The following is a 27,255-nucleotide window of genomic DNA, read 5'->3' as shown; positions in this document are numbered from 1 at the left end:
ATTCCTAAATGAGATATCCATCAGTGATGCCAACTGTCACAAGATGACTGACAGCATAAGATAGAGACAAAATGAGAGTAGATACATGAATTCTTCGTTGACAAAACAGCTGACTGGTTTTACAAACAGGATGATGAATTTAAAGCATTTTGGAAAGAAAACCTTTCAAGCTTTCAAACATTTGAAAAATAAGATAACCAGAAAGTTGTGACGCAATACAACCGGTGATACAGATATTAGCTGAATGAAATATGTTTTCAGGAGTCCAGCTGCCTATTTTCAGATCAAAATCAATTCATTTCAATGGAGTTTGTTAAAGTTTGGTTCATTTTGGCATACAAATTTGCATCATTGACCAAACCATTTCCAAAATGCAGAAAGTCATCATATTAGCTGATTAAACAATTTGATCTATTTCCACACCTCAACAAGAAAGACAAAACAACTGAAAATGGTTATTGTTGTCAGTTGTTTTGTCTTTGGTCAGATTCAGGAGGCAGACTGGGAACCAGTTGGCAATTTACCCCACAGGGGAATTTTCTGCAGCTGGTGCTGGTGGTAGTGGCAGAGCAGCAAATCTGAATTAAGATTTGTAATTTAAAAGATGGCGACCGGGGATAAAGATAGGGGCGTTTGGGAGAGAAGAGGACCCATTAACATAATAAGAGCCTCTTCATTTGCACACAAGCCCAAGCTATCTCCACACCACCACCCCCAAAACTCCCTCTGGTCCATAGTCACACCCATTAATCCTGCAAAGCCTTCATTGTCCAGCCAGGCTGCGGACCTGAGGACCCCTCGCCAACAGATTGGGCTGGGTGAAGGGTTACAGCCAGACAAAGGAGGGTCCCTCCCCCTTCTCTTCTATTTGAAATCAATCACACTGGCTTTCACATTCAGTAACCCCCCTCCTCCTCTTCATGTCAGTAGTGACAGTGGGCTTGGGCCAGCTCCCCACAGAGTCCTCATGCTGAATCGTCAGTACCTCTTTTTAAGACAAGTCCCACCCTGGACACACTGTCTCTGACAAAGCAGTCATGTAGACAAAGACTGAAAGAGTAGAGGAAGACCACATAATGTTGTCTCAAAAGTTTATACCTGTAAATGAGTCTGTCTCATGACCTCTGGGTCTATTATAATACTTGGAGTATTAGAGCTTGTGAGAAAATAATATTTAAAAAATCCTGCAGATTCGTGTTATTCATCCAACAACAGCAACAATGACTGGCTCCTTGTGGTATTTGACCACAAATTGTATTTTTTGGGGGCGGGGTACAGGCCGAGGCAGTTCACTACAAAATGACAGATGAGGGGTCTCATTCCAAAAGTCAAGCCATCTTTAAAAGATCCAATAAACATTTTTGACCACAAACATTTGAGGTTTGAGTTGCAAAATGAGTTTTCTGTTTGTTGATTCATCACAATTGAAATGATTGATCATTTTCCAAAAATGTTTACAAAAGTAACAATGAGTGCCAATTTTTAAGAGATCAAATATTTTTCTAATGATGGTGTTTTTGGAATGAAACTTGAACATGAAGACAGTGTGACAGCTGTGACAGGTTTGGCACTTGAAACACTTTTTAAAACACAAATTTATCTCTCATTTCGCCTCCGATAACCTTCATTTTTGCGTCATTCTGAATAATTTATAAAAGGCAATTGTCTTTCTGTTGTTGATATGTACATACAATATTTTAATATTCTAATATATTCACAGGAAATCATAAATTCAGGCACTTTGCTGCTGCTAAACAGCAACTTCTTAGCATGAGAGATCCTGAGATTTAAGACCGTTTTCTTTTTAAATAAGCAACACAAAAGTAAAATAATCTTATATAGAGAGATTTATATTTAACAATCAGTTTCTTCTTTTTTATCATAGCAAAATAAATCTTTTTTTTTTTGTTAAAAATGTCTTTATCAACGAGGTTTCAAGCCCTGGTTTAAGGTTGAGTTTGTGTGAGGAGATCATTGTCCGTCACCTCTCTGGAGGAGAAGTGATCAAAGAAAGCATTTCCAGGCGTTTTGAGTACCAGGGTCTCTTCATATTTAGTGCCTCAGTTTTCAACATTACAACTGTTCTTGGGCACAGTGCCAGAGCTGCTAGTCCAAAGTACCACGTTTGTTTGCACCTCTTTTCTTCTGCTCGTTCTTCTGCCCACGATGAAATGTTTTTCTACAAACCTCCACTTTGTAATGAAGCCCACTGGCCTCAGTGCTCCATGTGCATACATGTGTGTGTCTGTGTATGTATTTTTGTGCATGTGAGTGTGTAGAAAAGCCCACCTACATCTAAGGGCTTTGTTTGGTGCCATAATGGAGGTCCGATTGAAAACTTAATTAGAATAAAAACTTCAGCTTAACTTTAGAAATGCAGCGGTGGACCTCCAATATGTTACATTACTTAAAAGTAGTGTTTTCTGTAGCGTGTACTTGTAGTGATATGTTAATGTCTGTATGTGTATGGGTGCGTTTAGTCTATCGGAGTGCCGTCTTCATGTCTATCCGAGAGCGCACGTCCTGGTATCCCAGGAGGCAAGGGTCAGTGGACAAGGCATCGTGGGTAAAAACAGAGTCGTTGTCAGAGGAGCAGGAGCTGGAGGTGTCCTCACATGATGGGGAATACTGCTCGAAAGGCGTCGACAGGTCCAAATACTGGGGAGAGAAGAAGTTCAGAAAGGAGAGAAATCTTAGTGACAAATGTTTGTTATATTGGCAGTAAACAGTAATGGAGACTGAACTTGGCATGTTCTTAGAGGCTGTCATTGAACTGAACTGAACTGTTATTTAATATGTTGTTCATTTAATAGCGTCCACGCAAGAAGAGGTGCAGATGTGGAGAGTCGTTGCCATTGCAATTTTAGACCACTGCATTAGTTCTGGAGCAACAGTTTTGGATTGGTTAATTTAAGGTTAATGTCTAAGCCAAGAAATGTCTGTGTTTAAGTCAAAACCTACAAATCAATCACATGAACTGTTGACCCATCTACAGACGATGGTCTGTTATGTATTTGGTGAAAAAAAAGGCTGCACTGAAATTTCAGCAATGTGGACACTACAGCCAAACACAGTTTGATTTTTGTTTTTGTTGTTTCGAGTTTATTAGCCCTGGATTCCACTCTCTGCTCATTCACTCTTGTTTCAGCTCAACCAGTTTGTGTACTGAGGACATCTGGCCGGCAGATTGTGAAAGAGAGGAAGAAAATGTGTGTGCACATACATTAGCATGTGTGCATGTTTTAAAATGTTTTGTCTTTGGGTGTGTTGGTGTCTGCATTGGTGTGTGTGCGATTTCATAGGAGGGAGTATGTGCATGCACATGTTGGCAGGCCTGTGTGTGAAGCAGTGTGTGAGGGTGAAACTCACCTCGTCAGAGATGGACAGCAGTACTCTGTCCAGCTCCTCCACCAGCTGTTTAAAGGTCGGTCTCTGGGTGGGAACGGCATGCCAGCACTCACGCATCATCATGTAGCTAAGGAAGAAAAACACAACACGCAAAAAAATCATTTCTACAATCAGGACAATGTGACAGATATTTTTAGCTTTGCAAAATATATTAAAAACTGATAAGAGATGCAATGACTATCTGAAGTTTAGATAGAAGTTTCCATTAAAAGACACAACCTTTACGAGAAAAAAATTGAAATAAACGAATTGCCCAGTCAGTAAGTTAACGTGGAATGGGTTATTGTGTGAATGTAGAGCATGTACTGCTTTGTTTGCAGTCTTGGCTCTGATCTTGTCACCAAACTCAGCACAGAAAAACTGGGGAGTGACAATATGGAAACAGGGCCCATGAAATTTTATAAATGCTTTATATATTTGTTCCCCCATATGTGCTGAGGTGAACCCATATCATAAAAACAACCTAAGAAGGATTATTTTGACTAATGTAGCATAGACAAGCATGGTCACTAACAGTGGAAAAGTAAAGCAGACTAAAAGAAGAAGAGCTCCTGCTTACAGTTCGTGTGTGCAGTTGGAAGGTTTGTCCATGCGGTGTCCTTCCTTCAGCAGCTTGAAGAGCTCCTCAACGGGGATGCCAGGGTACGGTGAGCCGCCCAGCGTGAAGATCTCCCACATCAGTACGCCAAATGACCACCTAAACACAGACAAAAAGAGAGGAAAGATGGAGAGTTAATGATCGGGACAAATACTGAAATAATAGGTATAAAACATTCTGTCACAGGATACATATCAATATCAATATGATTTTGGGTCATTTTTTGCCCGTTACATTAGTCTTGAACACATTGACTTTGTTAAATAGCACTCCATGTTTCTGCGCAGCAGAGACTTCTAAATGTATGAAAAGTGGTACTTACACATCGCTCTGGTGTGTGTAGACTCTGTCAAACAAGGCCTCTGGTGCCATCCATTTCACCGGCAGCCGTCCCTACAGAGTGGACATATAAACGTTAGCTCCCCTGCCTTCAATTACCATGACAACCCAGCTGCACACTTTTCATCTGAACTTGTTTTTCTTTATGTCTCACTGTACAAGTTTTTTTACCCCCACCGAATTCTCACTCTCTTACTCTCCACGCCCTCTCGTTTCTCCCTCACAATCGCCCCCCCTCCTCCGTCATCCTCCCTCCTTGTCTCCCCTCTACTCTAATTAAGTCCCATTAAGACTGCTGCCAATCAGACAAAAACATCAGACATGTGTCTTGAGGAGAATTAAAGCTGTGAAAGGCACGAAGAACCTGGCTGAGAAGCAGATGTGTTTACAAGCAGGGCTGGTTGAAAAACAAACTAACTTTCCATTTTAACTTTTTTCAACAATCAAAATATCTTAATATCTTAACATGAAAGCTTATTAAGAGGGACAGAGGTCAGGGTTTTCACAACTGATTGTCTACTTGATTAACATTTAAGTCTACTAAACTAATTATAATCTAGTAGCATATTCTAAAAATTTTCTGGAGCTTATTATTAAAATTTCTTAGTTAAACAAAAAAGCTATAATCACATGGATATTTTTCAGTTAATGTAGAGATATTACTTTATTTCGGAAATGTGCAATAATATGACAACAAGGAGACCAGTAATTTCGCTGCCCTATACCCCGCTTCTAGTAAAAAAGTAACAAGAGAGAAAAGCAATTCCTGAAAATATGCTTCTAGAAATTGTCACTCACGTTGGTGGTTTTTTTGTAGTAGTCGATTTGGTGAACTCCTCTGGCCAGTCCAAAGTCAGCGATTTTCATCACGTTGTCCTCCGTCACCAGAACGTTTCTGGCTGCCAAATCTCTGTGGATGCACTGTGGAGAGAGAAGATAGAATTAAAAAAAAAACCTAAAATGAGCTTTAGTCCAACTCCTGGGACTCCACATTAACATTAAGTTTAAATGGTCCAACCTTCCTCATTTTGTCTGATAAATGGTCCTCATTTTTTGTTGAGTGTGTTGCTTCTTTTTTGTTTGTTTTAACACTACTCTCCCTTTGGCAAAAGAATAAATTCAAAATATTGGTTGTACAAGAACATTGAATAAAACTGTATTATCTGACGTTTTATATTCATGAATTGCTCTTTTGAATTTGGACTTATGAAACAACATGTCTCTGTCTGTTCCAGGTTGTGGTTTGGAGAGATCATGTAAAAAAACAGAAGCAGAGGGAGGTAAAAATGATTCACTGCAGATGTTCTCCAAAAATGAAAAGACTCAGGACACTAAAGTCAACATGCAATGCCTCGTTTTAGTGAACGCAACAACATTAAAATGTCTTTATATAGAAGCCCAGGAGCTTGAAGAAAAAACAACCCTTTGGGAGGAAAAAAAGAAAGGCAGTGTTTGCCCACATTGAATGGATGTCATTAAGTTTATTTTGGTTTTCATTCGAAATAGACGTGGGATTTGTGGGGATGTGCGAAATGAACCAGTCTTGGTTTGCGGGTCTCCCCATAATGGAGGGGTAGTTTCAGACTCCTGCATTCTTAGGAGGCCATAGAGCCAGAAACCTGATGCCTACACCCAGACGACGGCTCTGCTGCCTGTTTGCTAACAGATTTATGGCAGCGCTAAAAAGGACAAAGCCCTGCGACGGAGGGACAGACAGATGGATGGAGAAGAGTAAACAGGACTGAAGCTGAAGCAGCTTTCTGCTCTGGAATGCCTGTCTGAGACACCGGCTGGTAGACAAAGAGACATGTTGATAAGAGGCATACAGACAGAGTGCATGCTGGGAAAATAAAAGGAAAAGATAGATGGGGGGTTGGGATGGGAAAAAGAAAGAAAGACAGGAATGGAAAGTGTCGCAGAAGATGGCACTGGGACATGGAGAAAGGAAAGAGAGAGAGAGAGAGCAGAGAGGCAGCTGGTGATGCTGGACAAAACTCATCCAGAGAGTGCCTTAATTAAAAAAAAAAAACACTGAATTGAACAAATTAACTCAATCCTGATCAAATTCCCTTTGAGTCAAAACCCAAACTCCTGAAATTACAGCTCTTTCAGGGTTATACAGCTCATGACGTCTACAAATGTTGCAAATTTTACTCTCCTGTTTCCATTTTGTGGCTGTATTTCCTGCCCAAGGACATGGATACATTTTAATGAGGTCTGATATGTAAACAAACCCATGAGTTTAAGGCTTACAATGAAAAGTTCATTTCATGAACCAAAAGCCAACTACCATTCAACATTCAAGAAGCTAGACTTACAACTGTTTACAATCAAATGATTGATTATTAAAATAGTCATCAGTTAACATGTTTTTGAACTGTTTGTAAAAAGAATTTAGTTAACTCCCTAAACATAAAGTACCAACACATTAAAGTGTTTGACAACTGGTAAAAAAGTATTCCAATATGCATTTCACTTTCAGTTTGGTACAACGTCATGCTCTGCCCCCTCCTGCATTCACAAAATGTTTGCTGGGAGGTTTTACAGCCACCATATATTCAGCTATACTCTCAGATGTCATGCTACTACAAGTTATCAAAGTGAACATACCCTTTTAGAGGCCAGGTACTCCATCCCTCTGGCCACTTGGTAGGCACAGGACAGCAGGTCTTTGAAGGTGAGCTGCTCCTCGGGCACTTTCGTCACATCAAAGGTGTAGTCCATGCCTGGGGGTCGCCGGGCCCGCAGGTACTCCCTTAGACTGCCTTTGGAGGCGTACTCCACCAACACATACAGAGGGCCTGGGGGTGAACACAAGCAGGATGAAGGATGGGGTTATTTCTATTGTTGTTTCAGCCTTGAGGCTTGGGACCACCATGGTTGAAACACTCACTAATTTAGGCCCAATGGTTGGTTTGTTGAGATTTACAGTAACAAGGGGGTTTGGGATGAAGGTAAAGGAAAGGCATTGTTTTCTCCCCAAAATAATTTGTGTTAACAAGGCAGAAACTGTCCTTTCATGATTGCTCTAAGTTTAACTTGACTGACTTGTCCATGAGCTGACAGATCCAACCTTTCTATTCAGATTCCCTAGCTGAATTAAATAAAGGTATACTGAGAGAAAATTAAACAACTTCAAGCCTAAGAAGCCGCAGAAAGATTTAGTCCTAGGTCAGAAACTCACCATCCTGTGTGCAGACTCCAAGCAGGTTAATGATGTTCTTGTGTTTGTCCATCACCTTCATCAGCTCCATTTCCGAGATGAGATCTGCGAGATCTTTGTCTGTGGCATCATCTTAAAGAAAAATGCATTTTTTTAGACAAGCAGAGACTTGAGATTTTCTCTTGAGGATTTTTTTGTCTATATAATTTCTTTCCTACCTTTGAGCATCTTAACCGCCACTGTGGTGGCCTGGTCCTGGCAGTCCCTGTTGATGCCGTAGGCCTCAGCTCTGACCACCTGGCCGAAACAGCCTTCTCCCAGTGGTTTGCCCAATGTTAAACTAGAAAGAGTACAGGAGTTAGTGAAAATAAGTATGTCCAAATGAAAACTGTACAAATCCATAATTTTGGGCTCTGGTTCCTTAAAACATACGTTGGGTAGAGCCAAAAATGGGCTGTGGGTTAGTTTCTTTTTAGGTCCCCACATGCTGCAAGAGCTACAATGTTTAAATGACTCTGAATCCCGAGAGCCAAACTAAACTTAGTGAATAAACACACTCTTTGCAAGAAACACAAGTTTTAAGTAAATGCTGTGTTACATTTCTTTCCTAATAATTTCAAATGTTATCTTTTTAAATGCTGTCAGAAATGTTTCTAAATTGCATATAACTTACTTTTCCCTGGGGAACTCCCAGTCTGGGTCATAGGGCAACTCAAACTCCATGACGCCAGCCAGCATGGGAGAGCAACTGGATGAGAGGCGAGCTACCCTCATCAGAGACGCACTGGATTTCCCTGATGAGTTGGACTCCACCGAATACTAAAGGAAGAGATGTAGCCAGAGAATTTAGTAATCACCTTTCAGGAACATAAAAGAATGTTCCATTTCAAACAACATTTGAGCTAAGTAAACTTTCACAATTTCTTTTAAATACACCACAAAATCATAATGTATATTTTTAATGCAGAGCACATTTTTTCTAACAGAAACGGGTCAGTTGTTGTACAAACTCGTTCATGCCCTGTACCTGTCTGCGAAGAGGGAACTTGGAGAGCTTCTGGACAGGAAGAGCATCAAAAGGCTCCCTTCTGGGGTGGACCTGCATTCGACACAACACCACGATGACGATGGCCATAATCAGAGCCAGGAAACCACAGGCGTAGATGATGATGTCGGTGTACTTGGTCTCCATGGTGTCCATAGCATCTGCTGCTTCCTCCTCTGTAGGAACAGGTGAACATTTTTAAATAAAAGAGTTTACAATCGCAGGAAGTCACAAATCAAACATTTTAAAGAATTAAAACATCAAGAAAATCAAAATTAAGCAAAGAGGTCAAATTTTTCAGCAATGACTTGTGTAGTGTTCAGTTTTTCTTTTACCTGAAAGGACAGTGAGCCAAGCAGATTGGTGGGCAAAGCCGATTGAATTTCCCGCAAGGCAGGTGTACTCTCCTGCATCCTCCATGGTAACTTTGGACAGGTATAGCACTTCCACCTCTGACATGTTCAGACTGCCAGTCTGAATGAAACAGAAACAGGGACAGTAATTAGCATACATCAAGAACAATAATCAGCAAATTCTTTAGTAACTTCTATAAAGAAAACAGGCAGCACTTTTCAGAGTGAAACAGCTGCTAGTGCTGCTAGTTTACTGTGGTTAGCAACTAAATGCTAGTACTTTTTATGGTGGGAAATTAATTTGTTACTGGATTACAGCTCTGACAAACATAGCAATTGGAGCGAGATAGGAAAACTTGTTCCAGTCTTTTTAGATAGAGATCTGAATTGGAACATGTTCATTAAACAGCAACTTCCAACTGAGCTAAAACTACACAACTTAGCATATTTCAACTGGGTTCTCAAGCCTGCTCAGCAAGAGCTTGAATCTCAAGTTGTCTTCAGCCTCTGATTAATAAAAAACACCTGTTAAATATCACCAACCTTAAGGACCTGAACGTAGGGTGTCCCATCAGGACCGTAGCGACTGCCATTCCTTTCTATGTGTTTGAGCCACTGAATATGAGGCTGGGCATCACTGTAGACCTTACAATGGAACTGGACGTCACTACCCACCACTGCTGTGTTGTTGGCTGGTAGACCTGCCTGCAGGATGGGCCTGTGTGGGGAGCGCTCTGTATTGAGAACAAATCAGAGGAGAGATAAGCAAAGACTGAAACTGAAAGATAGCTTGAAGCCCAACAGAAACCAGTCAGAGCTAAAATACTTTTGTTTCTTCAGAGGTGATCCAAGGACTTGGAGACAGAGATTCAAATGATCTGCCGAGTGTGATTTAATTCTGACAGAGTCTCACAAATAGCCCTCTCACCAGGAGTCTATGTAGGCAGGACAAACGTGGGGGAAACTGAAATCATAGGGAGCTGTGAACAACTAAAAACACCCAAATATTTGGCAGTTTAACAGTCGACAAACTTCACTGCTTTGTTAACAAACTTCTTAAAGTGGCCGGCAGTTGTTACTGTCACATATAATGTGTTTTTATGCTGGCAAAAGAGCAGGAAAATGTCATTTTGGGATGAAAATCGGTTCCATTAGCGTGGCTCTTTGTCAGCTGGTCGCCGGGTTCTCTTTGATCTGTGGTTACTCTCGCTCTCTGATCTCGTTAGTTGTCTCGTTAGTCTTCTCCCCCCGTTGACAGGGACGGAAACTGACCCTGCGGTGGACGGACAGTGAACAAATGAACAAACAACCCGCAGCCCTCCTCAATCTCCTGTCACAGGTCAGGTAGAAAACTGGTGTGGACGCCTGACCGTCCACATCCTGCCGGCCACGGCCGACGCCAGGCGCCCCTGTCACCTTCTGCTCACCCCCCTGATTATCCCCTCCACCAGACTGGAGGCTTTCATTTGAAGGCATGATGCTTTTTCCGAAAGTGCTGTCTAATTACTGTTGCTAGAGCTGCCATAAATACTGTCGGTCAGTTCACAAGGCATTGAAATTCAGGTTGAAAGATTTTATTTACTTTTCCACAAGCAACAACAAGTACTGAACCATCCGTTTCTTACCTAGGACGTCGAGGACGTAGCTGTGAGCAATGGAGCCGTATTTATTCTCCACCACACACGTGTAGTTTCCTCTGTCTGAAGGCACAACGCTTTCCATCACCAGGCTCCAGTGCTGGTGTCTCAGCTAATGAAAGAAAAACAAAAGTATATCAGTGTGGATAGACTTTTGGAGAGTTTTAATTTTCTGTCCACAGCCTGGACAACCAACTACTCTTCAAGATCAAGAGAACAAAATAGAGCAAAGAAAAGACTAAAACACTGAACTTTTCCAAATCAGCTGACGATACTGACAATCAGAGCCCCTAATGGAGATAACAAACTGCCACCACCCTCACCTTGATGCCCCCAATGCGGTGCTCTCCTCTAAATTCACGGCCGTTTTTGAGCCAGCGAATGGTTGGCATGGGGCTGCCCATGGCGGGGCAACGAAACTTCACTGTGTTACCAGCAGGAACAGCATACAGCTTCTTCTCCATACGCTGAGTGTGGGTCCAATAGGGACCTGTATGGATAAAGACCATCTGTTAGACAAATGTAATACCTTGAGGTTGAGTTGTACTAATTCTTCAATAATTTCAGCAATTTACACACCTCTGGAGAAGTAAACCTGGTCATTTTCAATCTCAGCTGATGAGTCCTCCAAGCCATTGTCCTCGTCATCGTCCCCCGACCCCAAAGAGTCTGTGAACATAAAACAACAAATAAAGACATGAAAACTCAGCTGCTTCATTCACTGATATTCAAAACAAATTCTGCAGTGGACATCATAAGAATAGTGGACATTTCTTGAATGTATAAAATGTAAAAATAATGAAAACCGCAAATCATAGTTTCCCAAGGCCCATGTGTATGTTGGATTTACATGTCAGCTTGTTCACCAGTTAGTTTTAACCATATTAGCACTGAATAGTACAGCTGCTAGTTAAGTGTTAGTGTTCCTACCTGCCACAGTGATGGTGAAGTTCCTCAAGGGCTCTTTGGTTCCTCGGAGAACACAAACATAAATGCCCGAATCCTCATATGTGACGTCTGTAATCTCCATGATGGCACCGCGGATCTGGATGCGGGGCGTGGACAGAACCCGGACTCCCTCCTTGTACCAGGTGACTGCCATGCCGGGCCGAGTGTTCATGTCACAGCGCAGTTTCAGGATGTTGCCAGGCTCTAACAGAAGATGCTCTGTGGTGTCTTCACTCAGGTCCTCAAGAACATCTGTTGAAACCAGAGAACATTAGCGCAACATTTTAGCATGACGCAATTTGTTTGTGCCAACTTTTGTATCTTTTGCTTCCTTTCTTTCCTTCATTTTGCTCTTTTACAAAGAACAGGCCAGTCAGCAGATTATTTCTTCATCTCGCCTCTAAAGCCAGTAGCCATCTCCTCAACTATGACCTTCACCTCCTCAACTCCATTATCTCCCATCCCCACATACACACACACACAATGAAATTACCATAGAGACCAGGAGGCCTGGCCAATCCGACCCTCCTCCACAAATCCCCTCCTCCCTTCAAGTCCCTCTTCATCTTTTTGTTCCTCTGTGGATTATTGTGGGACTGAGAGCGATCTAGCTAACACAGCAAACCCCCTCCCTTTCCTCACTCACTCACTCACTCCAAAAAAAAAAGAAGAAAAGAAATGAGGAGGAAGAGAGACTGAAGCTAATGAACATGTAGCAGCGTGACAGTGGACGGAGAGTAAATCTGAGGGGCGGTGAAGGTTCACTGGAGATTTAAGTGAGTGAAGGGAGGAGAGAAGTTCATTCTAGCCTGGGGAGGAGGACGTTTGTATTTGAGCCCACACATATGGACACCATACCAACTCTTACAGTGCCCTCTCTTTTCTTAGTTTTCTAAATGTATTTTTTTTTACAGCAGTATGAGCTTAAATTTCTGAATCATCTATATTTCAACTAATTTCAAGATTTCGATGTCATGTGCAAAATTGTGGCTGCACGGAGAAATGATTGGACTTAGCTTTTCATTAGTGGAAGATATTTATTGCAGCATGAAAATTAAGTTACCTGGGGATATTTCAGGAGCAGTCATGTCCATCGTTCGGGAAATGATGGTACCTATGGAAGAGAAATGTTAGGGTTAGAAAATAGTGTTTAACTATATCATGAATAAATGGTCACATAGTCCTAAGTCCCACAACGGGGAACATCGGAGCTGTCCAACCAATCACATCTGAATGGCAAAAAAACGAAATATTAGGATGATGATGATAAGTGTGTCTTACCAGGCAGGACCTCCAGCCACGCTGACTGCATGGCCTGTACTATCTGTCCTGCGTGGGTGCTCTTGGCCATGCAGATGTACTCTCCAGCATCCTCCAGAGTGATGTTGGACAAATGCAGAGTGTTCACCTTCGATGCATTGCTCTGCAGGGCCTGCATGAAGGAAACAATCAATTTAATATACTTTTAAAATAACGAGGACATAATCAAAAAAGTCTGTAAAGAGAAAAAGGGGCCTCAAGTTGCAGTATTTTGTTTTGTCAGCTGATCTAATCTCACCGTTAGTGCCCTGAGGCGAGGCTGTCCTCCCTGACTCCTTCCTGGGTCGCTGACTTCTGTTTTCAGCCACTGCACCTTGGTGGACCCCGGCCGATGGACTTTACACACCAGCTTCGCCTGACCACCCACCACCCCCGTGGTGTTTTCTGGATAACCTGGCACGATCAGAGGCCTGGAGACACGAAGATCTGGAGAATTTAAAAAAAAAGGAAAATGGAAAAAAGAAAATCAGTTATAATTCAAAACATTGAAGAGGCATTTCAATGTGTTAAATGTGTTTTTGGGTTTCTCCTGTTAATGGTTCTTATTTTTACTCTTAATAAACTACAACTGCTTTAACCAGACCCAGATCTTCGGGTGTCATGGTGCAGTTATTTCACAGAATGAAGGAGTGTATAGTCTTAACAAACTCCTACAAACCCTCTTGTTCAGAACGGGCTCTGAGTGCACTCGACAGAAATTGTCAACATACATCCTGGCGGTTTCGGTTTACCTCTGAAAGGTCCGGCAACAAATGTACACCATGTTCCTGAACAACCACTGTCATTTAATGCTACCAGGAACTTGTGATAGAGTGCCCTGATAACCCGGCTACTATCGTGTCACCATCAGCCACAGTGCCATCCATTCAGTGGGTCACTCGCCCATTTATGTGCTCGCCCACTCACTTGTTGAAGCATATGTGCACCCTGGATTGGGACCTCGCTTACTGCTCAGTCACTCAGAACGAGCAATTTTCCAGGGCAATTTTCTGTTTGATTGCTTCCTGCGAGTGCTTAGTGAAAAGGCAATCTGTTCCCTTGTCGGACTGAAGTGCTGTTTTTTTTTCTTCTAATCGCCCACAGTACATGTAGAGGTAAAGCTTCCAGGAATAAAAACACGGTTACAGATTTGTAATGGGCAAAAATGTGAAACAGTGTTTGGTCAAAACTGCCACAAGGAAAACAAAGAGAAGTGATAGCTAAATTGAATGTAATTGTACTCATCATTTAGTCCATTTGAATTAAGAAAATGCTAGAGTTCAAAATATTCACAATGTGAAACCCCAAGAAGCCACATTAGTGGAGCAAACTTGAACGTAGTACAACTAATAGTCAGCTGTAAATCACAAAGATAAAACACACACTAAAAGCCATGCTAATGAACTTGCAGAGACAGGGACGGTGCCCTTGAGTTGAACTCACAGCAGAGTGTGAATTGTCACCCAGAGGCGAGGGGGCAAACAAAACACAACACAACACAAACAAACCGCTCGGCTGGTGCGAGCCAGCCAGTCAGCCGGCTGCGCTGGCAGCAGAGACCTCTTTGGAAACCAGTTGGGACAATCAAAAGACCTTCATGCCCCGACCCAGGAAGTTACAGCAGCAGAGACCTTCAGTATGTTTGTTCTGTCAGGTCAGTTTTATAACCAGAGAGCTACAGAATGTCTCTAAATCATTTCATCTTTTTCCTGACTGGCTCCTATCGCTGCAGAAAAACTGAAACTCTTTATTGAAACCATGGATTGTATAAAAATGTATTAAATGATTTGTCACCCTGTAATGTAGTTGCAAGCAAGTAGAAACTGGTGTATAAACAGACAATAAACGATTACATGTAAATCAGGTCAACATTTGTTTTATTTGTAAATCATTTATTTATTGTATTTATCAGTTAAATTGTTATATTAATACATTGCCAACTTATTATATATGATTAGGTATTTACAAATATTTCTCTATTCTCACAACAAACGAGCGAACTCCAACTGCTTGTGAAGGGCATGAGATATGACTAAAAGCACTGGAAGCAAGTGTAATTTTTGTTGATAACTGTTTCCAAGGTCAAGAATAAACATATAAGCTCAGCATCACAAGTTTAAACTCACCTATGACTGACTTATACACTCGTGTAAACACTAAAGTAACATTTTATACAAGCCTTAAATATGTTAAAATAAAACATTAACCATCATGGGGTCAAACTTAACTGTTGAAAGAAAGGTTGCTGGACGTCAGCTCCTTACAGCTTTATTTTAAAGCACAGAAGACTATGAGGTTATTTTGATATTTGAGTTCATAAAAAGGCTTTGAACTTCAACTTTGAAAATCACAAGGCTCTCAGCGGTCCACAGACAGCCCTGGACTCTGAACGCCCTGACTGACCAGCAGATGCACTCATAAAAAAAATGCCAACCCAGTTATTCTGTGCAGAGATCAAAGCAAATGATGGCATTCTTTGGCACGCTCTGTTCCCCTTAATGCTGCAAATGGCTCCCTATTCTTTCATTGTGAAACAGAAATATTAACAGCATTTGGGTGTAAAGACTGTTTTTGCAACTATCCTGTGAATTCTGTACATTATGAATTATGCTTTCTTCTAATGAAGAGCAGCTGAAAGCAAAGCAGGAGTGTATAGACAAAAGCTATACTCAGACTTTTGTATAATCTGTAATGATGTGGGGGAAAACGGAGCTTAAAATAAACGCTGCTTGTGTGTCCAAGAAACTTTTACGAGGAAAAAAAAAATTGGACAAGTCTGATCCCTGCATTTAGCAACATGTGGTTACTAACGTTAGATATGTAATTATATTTGGAGAACGCTGTGATTTATTTTTCACTCACAGCTTTTATCAAATTAGCAACACGACAGAAAACAGACGACACTGAAGATTATTTAAAGAGATTAATAAATACTTTGTTGGATGAAATATATTCTTTTGAAAAAAAAGGGAAATAAAACATCTTTTTTAGCCTAAATTTAAAAGACTTGTTCCTTTGTGTCTGACTCTCACTCTCTGTATTATATCTCCCCATCAAATTGCACTTAAAAACCAAGAATCAAAGCTATGTTAAAATGTTTTTTCTGACAGGACAAAATAGTCCCTTCGCAGAAGCATCAACAATTACAGACCAAATTAATCCAACTGAATCCCAGCTCAAAGTTTATACAACAGCTTGTACCAATCAAAGCCTTCAGGATTTCACAGAGTCGTGTTTTTAAGATTATTGTGGCCCATACTGACTAAAGTCCAAGAAATTCCTCTAAAATAAGCTCCAGTGGTAGAATTAAAAAGTAGTTACAAGGAAGTTTGTTTGTGGAGATTGAGGCTTGATTTTTTTATTTGTGTTTAGCTCATAAAACTGGTTCTGAATTGATTGTTTTTGTATGGAAAACTGTGAAAATTGGGAAGCATTCCTCCAGTTTGACCAGGTATTTGATAAGAATTTGTTCAAATTATAAAATTGGAAATTCCTGACGGGACTGACGGACATAAAAATCTTAACTCTAAAAAGTGTCTCCACAGCTGCAACCTGCATGACCGAAAGATCTTTCTATTATCAATCCTGGTTTGACTCTTTACATGTCTGTCTTGTAAATAAACCGAACAGGTTTTGCCGAGCCCCCCTCCTGCACATTGTCGTTTCAACAGCAAGCCCTGGCTGGCCTTGCTTGGCCCCTGCAGTACAAAGTGGGGCCACAGGGAAAGAAAAGAGACAGCTTCTGTACTTGATGCCTCCAGGGGGAAACAATCCACTTTGTCTTTCATCAACCTGCACACATCCTAACAAACATGTCATCCTCAAGTCCTTTAATCTGACTTAAAAACTGGCAGCAAAGCAGAAATTAGTGATTTATCTCATGAGCTTTGTTTTTGAAAGATGCTGATTCAACCTGGAGTCATTTTAATAGAACTTTAAACTGACAACAACTGACTTATTGCATTGGCTTTGGTTTGTAAAGCATCAATGAAAAAGCCTCTACACCTCCCTCCCTCCCTGCTATTCCTCTACAGCTGGCTTGCAGCCAGGCAGATTTACACTTCCGAGCCCCAGGGCCTCGGACGGATCAGGTAGCGCAGTTTACGGCAGCAAACACTGAGAGGTTTTCCCCCCTCCTTCTTCACCCCATCCAATAATTGACTACAGCCTCTGTGTCATTTTTCTTGTCACCTTGACTTCCTCTAGTGGTCACGCCTCCGCCATGGTCGGCTTGTCATTACTGCTGCCAAGGAACTTTCTAAGAAGGGAAAGTGAACTGATTCTGTTTTTACAGAAACCTTCACTGGTAAATTTAAACTGTTTAATGCCAAATATATTTACACCCAGAATAGTCTCATCCCAAAAACATGCTTTTACTGTCGACCTGAGCGACCTTAGCATGCCACAGCTCCTGTGCAAATGTTGGCAATCAGATTTTTACAACAGTGTCTGTGGAATCAAATCAACAAACCTCCAGACACAGATATGCTTAACTAACTAACTTTAACACAACACACACCTCAAAATTAAGACATAATTATTGTGCATTGAAATTGTTATATAGTTCCGGGGTGTTTTTAGAGAATGATTATTGATTTGCAGGGTAAAAAGAGCACAAATAAAACCAGTTTAGGTCTTACCTTTAGTTCTTCCTTCATCAATGGCTCTGGCCAAGACTCTGTCCATCAAACAGAGCAGGAGAACGCAGAACATGCAGACCCTCGCCATCTTCTAGACGTGGCGTGCGTGTTTTATGGTTTAAAGGTTGAAATAAAAATTGGAAGCCTGGAGTTGGCCTCACACTCCAGTCCCTGGCATTGGCAACCTGAGAAAGCCAAAGTCTCTCAATCTGGGTCCTGTAGAAGCAAACAAACATATGGCAGTCAGTTATCTGTTGATCAGAAACCTGATTCCTGAAGGAGATGTGATTGGAAAGGAGTCACAAACTTTTATGTTCAGTTTTTTTGACCAGGTGGCAAAAACACAAACAATTGTCCACCCAGTTAGTTAAAGAGAGAGCCTGTTTTGTCTGTGAGCAGCTGTATTCTTAACCAGATGCCCTGCTAACTGTCCCGCTCGTCTGCCTTACATTGTCCAGGCTCTCCTGCGTCATGAATAAGGAGCAGGGCTGTTACCGCCTGTTGTTTGTCAATGGATGGCGCTCAGTCTGCCCCAGGATAATGGGCCCTTACTAGGAAAACACTTGAAACTTGCCAGGAAGCTACAGAATCTGAAGGCGCAGCGGAGGGGTTCGACTGGCAGCTGATGAGACTTCAGGTTCAAGACAGGGGGTAGCAACGTAGTGAAACAGGTGACTGTTCATTGGAGCAAAAATGTACTCACAGAACCATCCCCTCAATTTGACTGCAACTTGGTTTCAGAAGGCAAATAAGGCATTTTTCTCCACAGTCAAACTCTAAACTTCACCTCTGAACTTTTTTTAGGCAAGCTGGGAGATCTGGTATGGCACCTGGAGCAAGGTATGACACCTGAGCATGCAAGGACTGACAAACTACCTTAGTTTGGGGAATATGAGGTAGTGCTGCACAAATGACAACTTTCATTACAGATTAGGAAATTGTATTCACATTTTAATCAAGACTAAAAAACTGATGTCTTCAGATGGAGTTTTGTCTGACCAACAGTCCAAAACCTGAACATAGTTAGTTTACTATCACAACAGACAGCACAAATGAGCAAATCTTTACATTTCAGAGGTTGGAACGAGGAAATCTTTGATTTTTTGTCCGAACAGTTTAAGACCCCATGGTGTGTTTAATTGTCTGTAAATTGACTAATTGATCAACCAGCTACTCATAATATATATTTCAACCTTTCTTTCATTGAACTTGCCTAAATATACCTGCTTTTAAATAACTTAGCTGTTAGAAAGTATTCTGATTTAAATAAGCACGTATAAATAACTTCCAATTTCCATAAATGTGCATCTCTATGAAAGCATGATTGTGCTGTCATCATCATTTAATATATTTAATGAATTACTATAAATGCCACAATTACATTTACATTCCACGAGAAGATATTATCACTAGAAACTAAATTATGGGGATATTAAAGTCATTTTTAGAATCAAATTTAAGTATAATCAACTCATTCTGCAGATAAACTATAAACACTGAAAGCTTAAAAGAATAATACAGTGATTTCTCTGATGCGAGTCGGGCCAACTGCGCACAGGCGCCAGACCCCGGTGCGTGCGCTCCATGCATGCATCCCCCCCACTCTCACACACACACACAGACAGACACACACACACACACACACACACACACACACACCGTTTAAAGAACCAGCTTGCTGAATGAAACGTATTCTTTCTCAATTAAGGACTGGAAAACTTTTTTTCTCCTGCTGCTGCTAATTCCGCTGGCACGCTGCCTGGCTGCTGCACTCTGCTGTGTTCGGCTGGAGCCAAAACACTTTTACTGTATTCTACTTTTCAGTCCTGAAAACGGACAGAAGGGCGTCACTGTGTTGTATTTTTAATACTGTATATGTCTGTCACATAAATCACACCCAATAAATCATCCCTACATACACACTATTCGTCTAAAACGGTCCTTGTAGGTCAAAATGAACCCAAGAGCTGCCAAAAGTAAGTTAGACTTGATACTATTTGTGTTAACAGCTATAATGATTTTTAAGGGACACCAATGTGTCTGACACATCCTGAGATCGATCCAACTTCTGAGAAATACTTTCAGCTACAGGCAGACTTGTTTAACAAAAAAAAAATCGACTAACCCATATTTTACCCCAAAAATCTATTTATCTCATCTAGGGGCCAAATCTGTGTCTGATCTGCACTGTCACCCTGCACAGTCTCATGTTTTAACTTCATGTGGATGGAAAAAGCTGTGAAATGTGTCACTTTTCTTTCATTTAATGGTGGGATTCCTGTGATCTGTAGTCTGACAAAGTTCAAATTCCACTCTGAGCGACACAAACAGTCTTTTCTCACCACAAATAGGTCCATGTGGAAGGTTCAATGTCTAATAAGTGTTTATCTCTTGCAAAACACAACAAGCAAACCTTCGCCTTGTATGCAATGTATGTTCCTTCTCTGAGATCCCTGATTAAAATGACAAAACGTGGATTAATTCACTATTTTACAATGCAAATAGGTTATCCTGGTAGGTCAAGCGGAGGAGACATCGATCCTCTCTGGCCTTGATTTTGCAGATATACTCTGCTCTGTAGCAAATCACTGAAAACAAATGAAAGGGTACAATTATCTCGAAAATGAATGAAACAACAACTCTCAAACAATCTCCAGCTGTCCCAGTCTGTATTCACCCACCTTTCCTCCCGGTCTGTCCTCGCAGTGATGACTGGCACCAAGAGAGAGGGAGGGGGGATCACTCCTTGTCCCGGTCGATACGAGTGAGTATTGAAATCCTCATTTGGAGCTGTAGTCCCGCTGTATCCCTTTCAAAAGCAGTCTGTGAGCGGGCCTCAGTTGTTGTGTATCCGACTGAAAACCAAGGTGAGCTTATAAATCCATCAAAAACAGCCCCGTGGAACATGAACGACAGCTGCCGGGCTCCTGGTGACCGGAGGAAGGAGCTGTGATCCCCACGGTTCAAAGTCCACTGCAGCCGATCGCTCAGATCACTAAATCCATAGAGCGAGAACGATGATTTGCACGTGTAAAAGATGCCCTTATTCACTCGAACAAGGTTGAAAAAGATCCGATGTGGCTCGAGAATGAGAGAACAATTGATAGAGATAGAGAGGTAAAACGTGCCCTGTAGTTCAGAGTCCCTTCTTGGTTCAACTGCACCGCCTTGGATAGCTCGGTGCGTCTTTACGCAGCGCTTCTACAAGTTCTCTCCTAGATGAGTTTCTCCCGTTAAGATCTAAGCTCCGCCAATGCTATGTGGATCTCAGTCTCCTCAGTCCGGTTTTTCTTCATACAGCAGCGACAGAGGAGCAAACGACTGTGTCCTTCACACACCAGCCCTCACAGCACACTGCTGCTCTTCGGACGGCAGTCACAACAACAATGGTCTGAGAGCGGCTAGGGGAGCAGGAGGAGGGAGGAAGGGGGAGTGGAGTGGAGAGAGAGAGAGAGAGAGAGAGAGAGAGAGAGAGAGAGAGAGAGAGAGGTGCGCTTCTGTTACCCCCTCAACCCCCACTAAAAGTACCCCCCACCCCTCCAAAGAACTGGCAAATAAAACCCAAGACCCTCTGCCTCTCCCTCCTCTCCACGGCGCACAGCTTGTTCAAGTTGCTCCTAGAAACAGTTAGCGTCTCAACATTTATATTTTATGTAAGAAAACTAAACCTAAACTGTTTTGAGGATTTATCTCTTTTTTTTCTTAAGCCCAGCCAACAGTGATTGGCCGCGTGCCAATTTAACCACATAAATCACGTTATTAAAACAGTTTTTTTTAACGTCTCATTATTTATTGCGGGTTAATTGTCCTTTATGCAAACAGAGCATTACGACCTCTTTACAAGACGCATTCAATTAAGTTGCTTTTGTGAGTGAATGCGTGTGGATTGCCACCATGTTTTAATTGCATCAGTAAAAGAACAGGTCTAATCCCATTAGCTGCAGCAAAGACTCAAGATCAGCTAAAGACTCTGAGAGCCTCCATGTCTCCCCTCATATGGACACTTTGGCTTGTTAAAATAAATTAATGAATTAATTTTGCTTTAGATCAGACATCTGTATATTCTTTAAAAAAAAAATATATATATATATAGAAGCAAGGACAGTTGGTTTATTTGCATGTAAAGTCATCTGTGCTGCACCAGTATCAGACCCTCATACAGAGGAGATAAAGAAAACACCTGATAATGATAATAAAGTGATAAAAATGTGAACATAAGATCCCATGAATACACTCACTAACTCATTAACCTTTCCTTTTCTTCTCCATTTAAGTTCAGTTTGCTTATATATGCATCACTGTCACTCCTGACTGCTGGGATTTTATCAAAAAAGTTGAAAACAATGAACAATACATCTCCTCTCCCTCCCTCACTCTGCTTCTCTATCTGTATATCACTTAAATAATAAAAGCTGAATTCCTCCACCTAGATAGATGTTTACTCAATCAATTAAAATCCACAAGCAAGAATGAAACAAAAGAAGAAAAAAGTCCTTATTTAGTCCTTAAAACTATAGACAGCTGTAGTTTTAACCCTGGCATTTTGGGTGTGAGAGCAGGTAAGTGTTCAGTTTCTACATCAGCAACATGCAGGCAACTTCTGTCCAGGGTCCAAGCGACCATATTTTCGGTTCCTGTGACATAAGACCTTGTAAGTATAAAAGAAATAATATTTAATGGATTATTTGTATTTTCAATAACGTTTAAGAAAAATCAGGATAAGGTTTTGGATCATTCTTACATTTTTGTTTAATGTTTGTCTCACTTTTTATTTTATGTTATGTCCTCGAAAGGAATTAACTGTGACTTTTAGAGGATTAGTTTTTCCCTTTACTGGTTTTGATGTGTGCATTTATCATCACTACATAATTGAGGACATTATAATGTTTATTTGACTGGGGCTTGTACAAAGGGAAAGAGAATGAGGTCACAACACGTACCTTGTTTAGGTGGTTTAGCCCCTAAAGAGCAGGACACCATACTCCACGTCCGATTGGTCTAATAAGCAGCAACACAGAGCTATCAGGACGCTTTGCTCTTTTTTTGGCAATAACGGTAACAGCATTGTAACCGGGGAAACATTAATTAATTTGATTAGGCTACTAGTATACGCAGTATACGCAAATAGTAACGCTGTTTATTTATAACGCTGTTATTCCCATCAGTGCATATGACTATATTCGTGCTTGTTTAACTGCCCTGAAACGTCTTTCATGTAGGCCTATATGCGCTGTTGCCCCCGCTGGCGGGGGCTCTCGGGTTTAAGAGGTTAAGTGAATATTATTGGTAATTTTACAAAGTAATTCCAATTCTCAATGTTTATCTAACGTTAGCTGAAAGATGCAGTGGAGCGCCTAGCCCTTCAAAATAAATTAAATTCTATAAATGCCGTCAAATTTACATAAATCAATAAGCATTACAATTTCCCTCAAAGCAATATAGCTATTAGCGTATTAATTGTTATAGAAAAGTGATATAACTGCTGTTTAAATTCTATAAATGTCGTCAAATTTACACAAATCAATAATTACAATTTCCCTAAAAGCAATATATTAGCGTGTTTATGGTGATCAAATAACTTGTTACTACTTATGGCAGTTATAAAAGGTAAACCGTTATAACCGTTAAAGCCAAGAAAAGTGATATAACTGCCGTTTAAATTCTATAAATGCCGTCAAATTTACATAAATCGACCATAAACAGGTTATGGTCAAACAAACAATCAGTGAAACATCACTTGACATAACTTAAGGACGCACATCAGGGAAAATAAAGTTAGCCGGCTTCATAGCGTGTAACGCAATAACCGGACAGGGATGAAACCATGGTAACAACAAACTTAGGTTCAACCCTAAGCGAGCAAACTCACCTTCAACTTGACTTGACTTGACGATGACGTGCTGCCTCGGCCAATCAGAGTGGTGTTGACTGGTTGGGTTATGATGATGTGCTGCCTCAGCCAATCAGAGTTGCGTTGGCTGGTTGAAATCATAAGCGCTGTCTTTTCTGTTGTTGTTGGTGCAAATCATGTTCTTTTGAGACGTGGTTCAACCAACAACTTAGAGCTAAAACCCATCGTTGCCTATCTATACATATATATATGTTAGAAAAATAAAAGGACTTAAATAAAAGGAAATAAAAGGTCTTTTTATTTAGTCTTTTTAGTTTTTAATTTTAGTGTTGTATACATTTGTTTTTGTTTGTTTTTTTGTTTTTGTTTTTGTGTTTTCTATAGCATTATTATTTGAGCTGCTGTAGCAATGAATTTTCCCCTCTGTGGGATCAATACATTTATCTTATCTTAATAAATAAATAAATTGATTAATTAAAAAATTATATATCAACCGCTAAATTTCCTGCACCTGTCTTAGACGTCCACATGACGTCCAAAAAAATTACCCAGTCCAAAGTTCAAATCTTGAACGTCATATTGACGTCCGATTTGGGTCATGGTTGGACGTTCAAATAATGGACCTAGTTTGCATGTCGTATGGATGTCCAGAATTGGTCATGGACCGACCGACACAATATAGACATGATTTGCACGTCTATCCGACGTCCAATGTTTAGTGGGTAATTATGGCACATTGAAAGGATAATTGTATCATGGTGTGAGAAAAATCTTCATGTCCATAAACTGTACAGTAAAGCCAAATACTGACCTTCCAATCAACATATCTTAATTCTCAAGCATGATATTTAAGATTTACAAGTTTGTGGCAACAGTTTAGAAAAGACCCTGCCCCATGCACAAATCCACATCTATAAAATGTTTTTTCCCAATCTGATATGGAAGAACTTGACCTAGATCAACAGCGGACCTGGTCTTATCACCTAACATCAGTGCAGGCCTCATTGATGCTCTTGTGGCTAAATGGAAGTAAATCTCTGCAGGCAGGTTGAAAAATCTTGTGGAGCTCCTTCCCAGAAGAGAGGAGGCTGTTCTATAGCAGTAGATTAATGCCAGTGGTTTGAGACAGGCACGGCCAGTAATCACATATGTGCTGGTGTCCACATACTTTTGGCCATCTATGTAGTGTATAAAAAACCTCATAAAGAAGAGCAGATGTTATAGAAGATAACATCTGGAAGACACAAATGTCTCTCAGAATTTATGTTGATCTGTTAAGCTTCCAAAATCACAAAAAACACAACTAAGGCAATTTCTAGTCACTTAATATGCACACTTAAAACTTAATATTGTAATATAATTTGACCAGTATTGGTTCTAAGCCATTCATGTTCGCCAAGAATTATCCCTGTGTCTCCATAAGCCCACAGCTCCACCTGTAAATTCATTTCAACTTCAGAAATCTTTCAGGATTATTGTTTTCTGTTTCTGCTGGGCAGTTTTTTATTGTGCACTGAGACAGGAAGTGCTGGCAAGACAAAGGGCAATCATAAGCTACAAAGGTCCTGGTCCGGATTCAAACATGGCTACATGATACCTGCTTTAGCCAAGTGAGCCATCAGGATGTTCCACACCTCCAAGAAATATTTAACTTAAATCTCCATTTGCTAGAAAGCTTTGCCAACTTTAGAAGTTCCAGATAAATCACCAAGGAGGTAAAGAAGCTGCACAGTCCGTTTACTTTTATCTGGGGGTCAAACTCCTCAAGAAGTGGCCACAGCATGAATGTGTTTAGCTGAAATTTATGTGTTGAAATAAATTCCAGATTTGACCTTTAACACTGCGCAGTGCTACTTTGGGTCAGACAGAGCTTTACAGCGAAAGTCAAAGTACACAAATAAACGAGGCAGAGTGGAAGTCATAAAGCAGATAAGAGCTGTGCTAATGCCAGCCGGCACTACATGATCGACTGCTGGGCCAGCTTAGGTATGTTTGTGTCATACCTGTGTGTGTGTGTGTGTGTGAGTGTGTGTGTGTGTGTGTGTGTGTGTGTGTGTGTGTGTGTGTGTGTGTGTGTGTGTGTGTGTGTGTGTGTGTGTGTGTGTGTGTGTGTGTGTGTGTGTGTGTGTTTGTTACCTCACTGAGACCCTTTCTGTGATAAACACCAACTTTGTTAGGACCAGTAGTCCTCATGGGGACCAAAGCCTGATCCCAATGGTGCACATTTGTGTGTGCATCTGTGTGTGTGTGTGTGTGTGTGTGTGTGTGTGTGTGTGTGAGAGAGAGAGAGAGAGAGAGAGAGAGAGAGAGAGAGAGAGAGAGAGAGAGAGAGAGAGAGAGAGAGAGAGGAGAGAGAGAGAGAGAGAGAAAAACTACCTGCTGGCTCAATATAGCAGAATTGACAAACCCATATTCGACTAATGATTAATTTTATGTTACCCACCATGTTTGCCTTAATTTGGGGTAAGTAAATAATCAGGGTTTTGTTTCTGTGTGTGTGTGTGTGTGTGTGTGTGTGTGTGTGTGTGTGTGTGTGTGTGTGTGTGTGTGTGTGTGTGTGTGTGTGTGTGTTTACACTGATAGATTAATAGATTATTAGATACCGGTGTTTTGGGAGGGGTCAGCAGTGTTAATGTTATTACAACTTGTTGTTGTGCTAATGAGACACAGGTGAGATTGCAGCCACCTCAGTTGTTTCTTACAGACACACACACACACACACACACACGCACTCACACACACACACACACACACTCACACACACACACACACACACACACACACACACACACACACACACACACACAGACACACACACACACACACACACACACACACACACACACACCCAGTCCTTATAATTAAAGCCCATTGACACACCCCTACATTTGCAAAAGCTTGTGTGTTGTAAATTTAGTTATCTCAGGGAAACGTAAGCATTTAAACTAAATTCACTATGTTTTTGGGGAGCCAACTTTATACACTTCCCATCAATTTATTATTACAGACACTAAAGTTATCTATCCACTGCAGCTACTTCATGCTAGCACTTAGGCATAGCTAGCACAATGCTGATACACAATTACCATCATCTCACATAAAAGAAAGACAAATTGTGGTGGATCTAAAGATAAAAAGTATATCTACACAACACTGTAAATAGTGTACAGACCAGAATACATTACAGCCGCATATCATTTACTGTTTTTAAGTGAAAGGTAAAATAATAGTTACATACAGTGGAAAAACTACAACCGAGACTATTAAAATGATCACGTATTAGCAAATGTTCAATGCACTGCCGCCTGCAACAGATCACAGATATCCACATGTGGTCTTTGAGTCCTTGGTTCACCTTTAGGCCTTTCCACCACCAGAACTTAAAAACCCCTTTACCTGGAGTTTCCCATACCCTGAACTTTTAAGAGGCCGTAAGGCTTTGATTGTTGTTTAGCTTCCACTGTGTTTGACAAACCTTAATGTACAGTAAATCCCAAAGATTTATGTATGACTCAGTGAAAGGTTTTTCTGCTGAAATAAGTGTGGTTAAACTGTCTTTGTTTCTGATTAGCACCTAAAAGCTGCTAATCTCATGATCGTCTCTCAGCTGCAGTGGCCTCATTGCAAAGTGGCTCTTTGGTAAGTCAGGGCAGTTGTGGGATAGAAAACATAAAATGATTCCTCTGTAAATGACAAAGAACAAATTTGGACCTAAAATTTTACACTTTTCCTAAAGTAATAAACTAGGATTTTCAAATGTGAGTGTTAAATGCTAGTTGTGTCCTCTTTATGTAAAGCTAATCACCTAGCTTCTAGCATTTTACCGTGCACAAACGGTAGGAACTTTCTGACTCTCAAAATGGATTTTCTCAAAATGTGGAATTATTCCTTTAATATTTGGCTTTGCTTTTAACATCATTTTCAGGAGGGTTTTTGGGGAAACTCTGGGAAAAAAACATAACACCACACATCAC

The 27,255-nt window shown here is 40.8% G+C and overlaps 1 protein-coding gene across 4 annotated transcripts; it reads right to left on the bottom strand.

Moving 5' to 3' along the window:
• Positions 1-2,250: 2,250 nt before the first annotated feature.
• fgfr4 (fibroblast growth factor receptor 4) lies at positions 2,251-17,518 on the bottom strand. Of its 4 annotated transcripts, XM_062433775.1 has the most exons (20): positions 17,431-17,518; positions 13,050-13,237; positions 12,773-12,923; positions 12,555-12,605; positions 11,474-11,743; positions 11,123-11,212; positions 10,867-11,033; positions 10,532-10,655; positions 9,450-9,640; positions 8,889-9,027; positions 8,536-8,729; positions 8,182-8,327; positions 7,727-7,848; positions 7,530-7,640; positions 6,956-7,146; positions 5,144-5,266; positions 4,329-4,399; positions 3,968-4,105; positions 3,370-3,475; positions 2,251-2,658 (listed from the first exon to the last, which is right to left on the bottom strand). In XM_062433775.1, the coding sequence occupies exons 1-20, from the start codon at positions 17,516-17,518 to the stop codon at positions 2,482-2,484; spliced, it is 2,838 nt and encodes a 945-aa protein (XP_062289759.1). In that variant the 3' UTR covers positions 2,251-2,481. The 4 variants fall into 4 exon arrangements, with proteins under 4 accessions (XP_062289759.1, XP_062289760.1, XP_062289761.1 ...); XM_062433776.1 differs by lacking the exons at positions 12,555-12,605; positions 12,773-12,923; positions 13,050-13,237; positions 17,431-17,518 and having other exon boundaries at positions 8,515-8,714; positions 10,867-11,039; positions 11,153-11,212; positions 11,474-11,645; XM_062433777.1 differs by lacking the exons at positions 12,555-12,605; positions 12,773-12,923; positions 13,050-13,237; positions 17,431-17,518 and having other exon boundaries at positions 8,536-8,714; positions 11,153-11,212; positions 11,474-11,645.
• Between the last annotated feature and the right edge of the window lie 9,737 nt (positions 17,519-27,255).

The sequence above is a fragment of the Scomber scombrus genome, chromosome 14, assembly GCF_963691925.1.
Source record: "Scomber scombrus chromosome 14, fScoSco1.1, whole genome shotgun sequence".
Lineage (NCBI taxonomy): Eukaryota > Metazoa > Chordata > Actinopteri > Scombriformes > Scombridae > Scomber > Scomber scombrus.
The sequence above is the reverse complement of the archived record's forward strand: the minus strand, read 5'-3'. Positions and strand labels throughout refer to the sequence as shown.